Genomic DNA, 8,680 nt, shown 5'->3' with positions numbered 1-8,680 from the left:
TTATTTACTTTTTTCTTTTTTTCCTTTTTCTTTTTTTTTAACATTGTTTTCTATCAGTTGTATTTTCAAGGAAGTTTTAAACACATATCAAAACAATCTCCACCTACATATCTTATGACAACAGATAATCTGCCACTGTTCCAGGTTCGTGAAGATTCCCAAGATCACAAACAGAGACATGAAGGGTGCTCACACCTGCTTTTTTCCACAGCTAAAGCAAGTGTGGAAGGGGCACTTGGCCCCAGGCAAGATGCTTTTACAGCCACTTTAAGCAGCCCAGAGTGGATCTGGCTGGCAAATGGGATTATGCCCATGCTTTCAAGGAGGATTTGCATAGCACATTGAGGGGAAACAGGGTCATTTCTTCATCTACTGAAGGGATGAGAAGAGGGGGGAGCAGGTGCTGTGGCCCCAGAGCTTCTCTCTGCTTTGGGGACAGTTCTGTGTTTTCCTCTGTCCATTGAATTCCCAAGAAAGAAGGAAAAAGCTACAGGAACTCCAGTCTGGAGCGGTCAGGACATGTGGAAGCAGGGGAATTTTTCTTCTCAGCTGGGATTGATAGTGCAATTTCACACTCCTTTGGAGAGCATTAACTAAGACATCCCATTTCTGCCCAGGGATCTTCTAGGGGGAACTCAATCCGGCCTCTGGGCAGGTCCCTGCAGGGGCAGCAGCTTCCTCTGCACATTTGAGGTGATAAAGCTGCTCTAACCCTGCACTCCAACTACTCCACAGCAATTTAGGACCTCTGAGGACAGTTCCCCACTGTTTCCACCCCAGCAGAGACCTGAACACATCCTGTGGGCACTGTGTGACCACCCCTGGCATTAACACCCTGCAGGAACGAAGACACTGACTGTAAATACACTTGTCTACCTGTAAACCTCAACTTTGTTTGCTACTATACAGCAATAACATTTTCTATTCGTGTTGCAGCTACAGACTTAATAAATAGAATTGCATATGTTGTGCTTTAGAAATTAAAATGCATTCCAAAGTCAGGCAATGCTAAACAATGAAAGTCTTGAACCCTCCCCCCAAACCAGCCCCACTTTCTGGTTTCACAACCACACCACTTCCTCACTCTCTTCACAAAGGGAGAAACTCTCTCTTTCCACCTCTGAAACAAAAATTCCCTCCCCAAAAGTGATCAGAAAGAGTCTACTTAGGCACTACTGCAAATGGAAGTTGTCTAATAACCATTCCTTCTAACTCAGGAAGGGGAGGAGGTGAAGAAAGTCACGACAAATGTTTGGATTCCTTCCTCTTTGATGTGTTCTCTTCCCTATCTGACGCTCTGGGACACGTTCAGCATCTCTTCAAAGATGGCTCCTTTCACATCTGAGCCCCTCAAATTGGCTTCCTGGAGGTCACAACCTGATAGGTCACGATTCTGAAGGGGAAAAGCAAAAGAAGTGTCAATGGAATGCACCCAGAACTCTGTTCAAAGCTTTACTTGAAGTCCATTTACCTGAACTCCATTGTAGTCTGAAGCTGGAGAGGTCAGCCAAAAGCCAGCAATCCCCCAAATTACTAGCTGACTATAGGATAGGAAGGAATAGGATGGAAAAGAAATCCCAACTCACTTCCAAATCAGTTCCTGCCAACGTTGCTCCCCTGAGGTTACAGTTCTTTAGTTTGGCATTTCTCAGCGTTGCAACTCGGAGGCTAATTCCTGTCATCTGACTGCCCTCCATGGCCACTCCTTTCAGGCTGGCACCTGGAACACACACAGAAAGGAGTTCTGTGAGGAAAAACAGTCAGAAACACAGCAGCTCCACACTGGTGCTGCCTCAGAGCTGTGTGAATTGGAGGAGGACAAGGGGATTTCGGGCTGAGATGGTCACAGACTCAGTGCAGCCTTTGTGGGCCCTTCTCAGGGTTGTACAAACCACAGCTGGAACTTTTCTGGGCCACAGAAATGTACAAGCACAGGCTTCAGTTGGCACAGATTCACAAGGCAAAAGCTTCTTACCTTCCAGATGAGCTTTAAGGCCTGATGGGTCCTCAGAGTTGCAGCCTTTCAGGGACGCTCCCTCTGCATTGGAGCGCAGCATCTTCACCCCTGGCAGGTTGGCACACTGGCACAGACAGGAGTCACTGAGAGCCGGAAGAACAACACCAAAGACAATCAAGAAGACACTTTTAATTTTTGCTTTGGGAGTCAATCCCATTAAATCATTACTGTGAGGAAATGTGAAAGCTTTAGGAACCAGAACAACTCTAGAATCTATTTAAGAACTCAATGTTTTACACCGCTCTGTTTGTTCCAGCTCCTCTCTGTTAACACAAGCCCAGCCCTCCCAAGCTGCAGCAGCTCTTCCATCCAGCACAGAGTCTGACAGGTCAGCCCTCTCCAGGCTGGCACAGCACAGGTTGGCACAGGCCAGGTTGCAGCGGCTCAGATTGGCCACCTTGAAGTTGATTTAACAAAGATCCAGGTGGGAAAGATCTGCTCCACTGAAACTGAGACCCTGGAAATCCCGAGGAATAAACCCCCCAAAAAGGTTACAGAGGGGAAGGGGTGGGTCTGGACACAAAGTTAACATCATTGTGTAGATAGGTGTGCATTAATATTTACAGTGTATAAATATCTGGGTATAAATGTATGGATAGAAATGTATTAAAATATATACTGTCTATAAATATAGATAGATACAAGATAGATACAGACACACACAGAGGTCCTGGGAGGAGCTGAAGACACCCCACCAGGGAAGGGGGCTTATAAAAAGGAGGGAGAGGGAGTTTCTATATGGACCTGGAGGGACAGGACAAGGGGCAATGGTTTTAAAACTGAAAGAGGGCAGGGTTAGATGGGATACTGAAGCAAGGTAAGGCCTGGAAGGCAAATATAACGTAGTAATCTGAGAACCAGAGAGTTAAATTCAGGATGCAGGCTTTAAGCAAAATCATAGAGAACTTAGTCTTAGAAACAGTGGAGGTAATAATTCTTTAAAGTATGCGGGACACGTTGACACAAAGGAACAGAAGCATAAGTACACAGGAAAACAGAGGAAGCTGAAATGCTAAAATAGGCATATAGAAAGGAAAACAAAGATAGATAAAGAAGGAAGATGAGCCAAGGTCTAGGTACCCCTGCCAGATATCCAAAACTACTGCCAAACACAGTAGGAAACCGCCAAAAATAGGAAAGTTCACAAAGTTCATGATGAGTATGGAAAAAGGGCCGGGGGCTTGTGAGGCCGAAGAACAGAAACGACCCTTCGAATTCTCCCCAAATTGAAGACCGTGCCCCCAGCTCCGCCTCAACTCCGCCTGTTATGAATATTAAAAGTAGATGTTGCAATGTTATGAATATTCGTATTTATGATGCAATTGCTTGGCAAATATTGTATAAAAGCCCAGCTGTGAACTGTTGGGGCAGAGCTGGCGGCTCTCCGACGTCGCAAATAAATACCTCGCTACTCAAAGACTTCAACTCTGTCTCTGAGCAGTTTATTTAGGTGCTTCTTGGGGCATAAAATTGGCATCAGGACAATGTGGAACCACATGGAATTACTAGGCCACTGTGACACTGCAGGGTCTCATGGAACCAAAGGATTCCTGGGACACTGTGGAATCTCATGGAACCAAGGGGCCTCCTAGAACCAAAGGAGTCCTGAGACATTTTGCAAACTCATGGAATCAAGGGTCCATTATCACACTACAGAGCCTTATGAAGCCAAATGGACCCTGTGACTCTGTGGAACCTCATGGAATCTAGTGGCCATTCCCACACTGTAAAACCTCATGGATACTGTCAGGTTCCCATTATTAAAAGACGCCTCTGCCCAAATTCAGCTGCAAAGGAGACCATGTGCCAAAGTCAGCAGTCCAGGTTTGATCTAACAGTACATAAGAGGTAGAGAGAGAGAAAGAAATAGAAAGAGAGAGAGGGAAGAAGGAGGTGGTGGAAAGAGAGTGAGAGAGTGACAGAGATGAAGTAAATGTATCAGACCATGTAGATCCCTGAGGCTCCTGCCGGTCCTTCTTCACCCTGCTCTGCTCAGTGGAGGGTCCCCAAGTTGTGCTTCTGGGGTATCACTTTTATACAGCCCAAGCCCCAGGTATTCAGGGGGGTAGATGCTGTTCCCACAGCTTGGGCTGGCACGTGTACAAGGACTTGCTTCCTTTCCCACAGCTTGCCACGGTGGGAGTTTTGCCCGGTGTGCTTTCAGTCTGCAGGTGGGAATCTTTGTCTGGATGGGGCAGCCGGGGGGATGACGACATGTAGGGAACATGTCCCGAGGTGCAACAGGTAGGCACCGAAGCTAGGGGACATGCGCAGAGCCAGACCCTCCTATTGGTTAAGAGTCACGTGGGATCAAGGTATAAAAAGGCGCGCATTGTTTGAATAAAGCTTTTGTTTACCACCTCACAGAGAGCGTGCTATGATTCCTTATCATATAAGGGCAGCGTCCACGTGGACGCTACAACGACAGTCTGCAGGGAAAGGGGCAGGGCATGGACACCGTAGGACAGCCTGGGCTGGAGAGGAGAGAGGGAGGGGGAGAAGCTGAAAGGCCCTGACAGAGCCACCTTCTGCAGGCCTTTGGCCATGGCTGCTGTCTGTGCCCCTGATGCCAGGAGGAGACAAGTGGTCCTTGCAGCCCTGGGGCCTCATGGCCTCCTTGTCCCTGCTCAGCAGCCTGGCAGGTGCCACCCCATGGTCCTGCCCTTGGCATTGCACATCCCACATCCCAGTGCCCCAGGAAGAGCCCTGAGGAATGAGGCAGGGACAGGATGTCCCTTCCCAGGGACTGGGGGTCAGGGCTTGGCCCGTTAAACTAAGGAAACAAGTCAATGTTTATTCAGCATTAGAGACAACTTTCCCTTACTTGTCCATCCTTGTCATCACTGTCTGCAGTTTTCTGTTCTAACTGGAATCTGGGGACACTTTCTCACTCTTATCCCTCAGTGGGACCCATTAACAGTCCAAGAAACTTCAGTATTTCAATCTCACTTTGACTTCTTGAAAAGTTGTTTGAACTTACTCTCAGGGACTGAGACTCATGTAAACAACATCAAAGCCCCCCGAGGGTCATTAAAAGCCTGGGGCTGTTGCTGTGCTGCTGAGCTGGGCCGGGCTCCTGGCACACAGGGAGCTCCTGGCAAGCAAGAAGAGCTTCAAAGAGACAGCTCTGCTGGTGAGCAGCTCCTCTGCACAGCCCAGCAGGGCTGAGGGCGCTGCCTGCTGCACCCAGGGCACAAAAGCAAGGCAGAGAGAGGTTACACACAGCCTGGGCTGGGAGGGAAGTCGAGAGTAAGATCCACTGGAGGAGGAATCTTTCCAGGCTTCCTCCCGGTAAGTCAGCATGAAGGGCAATGTGTCTGCAGTTGGTGCAAAGATCTCCTAACGCTGGCACATCCCACTTCCTGTTGCACCATCCCAGGCACATCCCAGCTGGGTTCCCTTCTCCCAGGGATGGCTGCAGGGCTGTGAAGCTGGGCTGTGCCACCCAGGCTGCCCCAAGCTGTCCTGCAGAGCAGGGTCCTGCGGCCCAGGGCTGTGCCGGGGCAGGAGCTCTGCCACTGCCAGGGGCAGCTCTCAGCCGGGCTGGGGAGCTCCCTCAGGGCTGGGCAGAGGCTGGGGGTGGAAAGAGCAAAGCCTGGCAGGGCAGGGCAGGTTTCTTCTGCTATCAAGTGAGAGTTTCACGGGTCAGGGCTGCTCACAGAACCAGAGCACGCCAGGATATCTTCCAGGGGATCCTTCAAGGGGAAGGTCCAAGGAGGGATTTCTCTCAAGCTCTCAAGCCCTCAAGCCACATGCTTGGTGGTTTGAGTTCCAGAGGGAACTCTGAGGAGCTGCCCAGGGCTGAGAACAACTTGCTGGCACTGTTGGTGTCTGGGAGGTGGCACAGCTGGCTCAGGGTGACGCTGCCCTGAGTGCCCAGTGGGCTCTGCCCTGGCCTCTCCCAGCTGGACCCTCCCTGTGCATTTCCTTGGTTCTCAGCTTGCCTGTGGTCCTGAGGTTGTGCCCTCCTTCTCTCAGTCAGGCTCATGGGGAGGGAAGTTCAAGCTACACAGTCCAACACTGATCCTGGGATTCCCCTATGGCAGGGGTGTCCCTGGGAATAAGACATTCCCATTGTCCTCTGCCCTGTGGGGCTGTGGGCAGTGAAGTCTGTGGGCCTGGGTAAGGAGCTCTTTTTCCCTCATTCAGACACCGTCATTAGGACACTTGGCTCTTTTCTGAGGTGTCCTTCCAAGCTGGGAGCTGCCATTGAGGATGCAAATCATCCTCACAGCACAGCTGACAAGCCCTTTTGCATTGGGAGCAGTTTCATTTGACACAGCTGAACACCAGGACGGGTCCCTTGTCCCCACCATGCCCATGACCCCACCTGTGCAGAGCAGGGCTGAACCCTCACAGCCAGTGGGCAGAGGGTCTGCTCCTCCTGGAAGATGTAGTGAGCCCCAACCAGGGCTCCAGCCATGGAGCTGAAGGAGAGATTCCTAGAAAAGCAAAACAGGTGAGGGAGTGTAGCAGGGAGGGGGATATTGGGAAATGGCTTTGGTTTTTCTCAGAAAGTTCTTTGCTAACATATCGCTGATATTTCCTCTTCGAGTAGTGCCCCACACCAAGAGGTAGCAAATGTCCAACAGCAGCTCCATGGCCCAGTTCCTCCTCCTAGCATTCGCAGACAGGCGGGAGCTGCAGCTCCTGCACTTCTGGCTCTTCCTGGGCATCTCTCTGGCTGCCCTCCTGGCCAACAGCCTCATCCTCAGTGCCGTAGCCTGCGACCACCACCTGCACACCCCCATGGGCTTCTTCCTGCTCAACCTCTCCCTCACAGACCTCGGCTGCATCTGCACCACTGTCCCCAAAGCCATGCACAACTCTCTCTGGGGCACCAGAACCATCCCCTACATGGGATGTGCTGCACAGGCTTTTTTCTTTCTCTTCTTCATCTCAGGAGAGTATTATCTCCTCACCGTCATGTGCTACGACCGCTACGTTGCCATCTGCAAACCCCTGCACTACGGGACCCTCCTGGGCAGCAGAGCTTGTGCCCACATGGCAGCAGCTGCCTGGGCCACTGGGTTTGTCTATTCTCTGCTGCGCACAGCCAATACATTTTCCCTGCCCCTGTGCCAGGGCAATGCCCTGGGCCAGTTCTTCTGTGAAATCCCACACATCCTCAAGCTCTCCTGCTCACACTCAGGCTACCTCAGGGAAATTGGGCTCATTGTGGTTAGTGTTTGTTTAGCATTTGGGTGTTTTGTTTTCATTGTGTTCTCCTATGTGCAGATCTTCAGGGCTGTGCTGAGGATCCCCTCTGAGCAGGGACGACACAAAGCCTTTTCCACCTGCCTCCCTCACCTGGCCGTGGTCTCCCTGTTTGTCAGCACTGTCATGTTTGCCTACTTGAAGCCCCCCTCAATCTCCTCCCCAGCACTAGACCTGGCACTATCAGTTCTGTACTCGGTGGTGCCTCCAGCACTGAACCCCCTCATCTACAGCCTCAGGAACCAGGAGCTCAAGGATGCCATAAGCAAAATGGTGACTGGATGCTTTTCAGAAGCAATGAACTGCATCTTTTCTTCTGCAGAACACTCATTGTGTAACACATTTTGGGCTCAGCCTGCCTTCTAAAGCTTTTGATAGTGGTGGGATTGGGGGGCTATCCTGTTTTTTCCCTCTGTTCATGCCATTAACACTGAAATTTTATTCTTCATCCCTTGTAATTCACTCTGTACCTCTTTTTTTTGACCCACAAAATGTACTAATCAGGAATCATGCTTTGTGTGGATTTAAATAAATTAAAAGCTTGTGCAGCAAGGTATTTGTCAAACATCCTCCCTGTGTTAGTTATACAGGAGGAATCACAATCTCTGAGTGTAATAAAGGAACAGACTCTCAAAAGTCTTGTTGCTTTGCTTGTTTCTCCATGGAGACAGTGCAGTGAGGTCAGGGACACACTGGGACTTCAGGGACTGAGGGCTGGTTCAGATGTTGTTTGTTGGTGACCGATGGCCAACGGAGATGACAAATGATCTCCAAGTCACCTGCCTGGGGCTCTGCAGCTTGTGAGGGCTCTGATGGCAGGTGAGGACTTGTCTGCAGGAACTCAGGAAGTGCAGGAGAGCACAGAGGATCTCCAGGGACAGCCCATCCCATCCAATCAGCAGGGAATGGAGCCCTGGAGCAGAATCCTGCCCAGGGTGGAGTCACCCAGAGATCAAGTACTAAATCTTGCTGTGAAGTGGCAAACTGAGCTCTGCAAGCCCAGGGGACACAGCAGGTAGAAGGAAAACTCTTGCAAGTGACTTCTCTTGACCTCAGTGAACTTCCCCAGGTCAATCAAGAGCAGCCCCCAAAGCCATGTCCCAGCTCTGGAACAAGGCAGGGCCCAGGGCCCCTCTGAGCCCCCTCCATGGCCACACAGGAGCGTCTGTGGGAGGTGGTCAGTGGCAGGGAGCACCATCAGCTGGCTCTGCCTCCCAGCTTGAGCAGCACAGCCCAACAGAGTCCCCCATGGCCCCAGGCCCCACGGCCCCTGTGCTCTGCAGAGCAGCCCCCCCAGCTCGGGGGCTGTGGGGAGCACGGGCAGGGGGTGCAGGAAGGGCTGCTCAGGCCAGCACAGACGTGTTCCCCTGGGGAAAGGCTCTGTGGGGAGATGGGATGTGCCAGGAGAAGAGCAGGACACCCTGTGTGAGCAGAGGGGCCATGGAA

At 51.1% G+C, this 8,680-nt stretch overlaps 1 protein-coding gene and 1 long non-coding RNA gene across 2 annotated transcripts; one reads left to right on the top strand and one right to left on the bottom strand.

Annotated features, from left to right (window-relative positions):
* Positions 1 to 1,338: 1,338 nt before the first annotated feature.
* LOC113979744 lies at positions 1,339 to 1,999 on the bottom strand. Its single transcript, XR_003537963.1, has 3 exons — positions 1,976 to 1,999; positions 1,587 to 1,720; positions 1,339 to 1,377 (listed from the first exon to the last, which is right to left on the bottom strand). It is a non-coding gene; the product is annotated as an uncharacterized LOC113979744 (long non-coding RNA).
* A 4,593-nt stretch (positions 2,000 to 6,592) lies between these two features.
* Positions 6,593 to 7,528, top strand: LOC113979743 (olfactory receptor 14J1-like; the record flags this gene model as incomplete). Its single annotated transcript, XM_027707041.1, is given in 2 exon segments — positions 6,593 to 7,508; positions 7,511 to 7,528. Coding segments are annotated over 2 exon segments (928 nt in total), but the record flags the coding sequence as incomplete, so codon positions are not given.
* Positions 7,529 to 8,680: the final 1,152 nt, after the last annotated feature.

This window comes from Neopelma chrysocephalum, unplaced genomic scaffold (assembly GCF_003984885.1).
Source record: "Neopelma chrysocephalum unplaced genomic scaffold, ASM398488v2 Primary Assembly neopelma1_88476, whole genome shotgun sequence".
NCBI lineage: Eukaryota > Metazoa > Chordata > Aves > Passeriformes > Pipridae > Neopelma > Neopelma chrysocephalum.
Note: the sequence above shows the minus strand (reverse complement) of the source record. Positions and strands in the feature narration are given on the sequence as shown.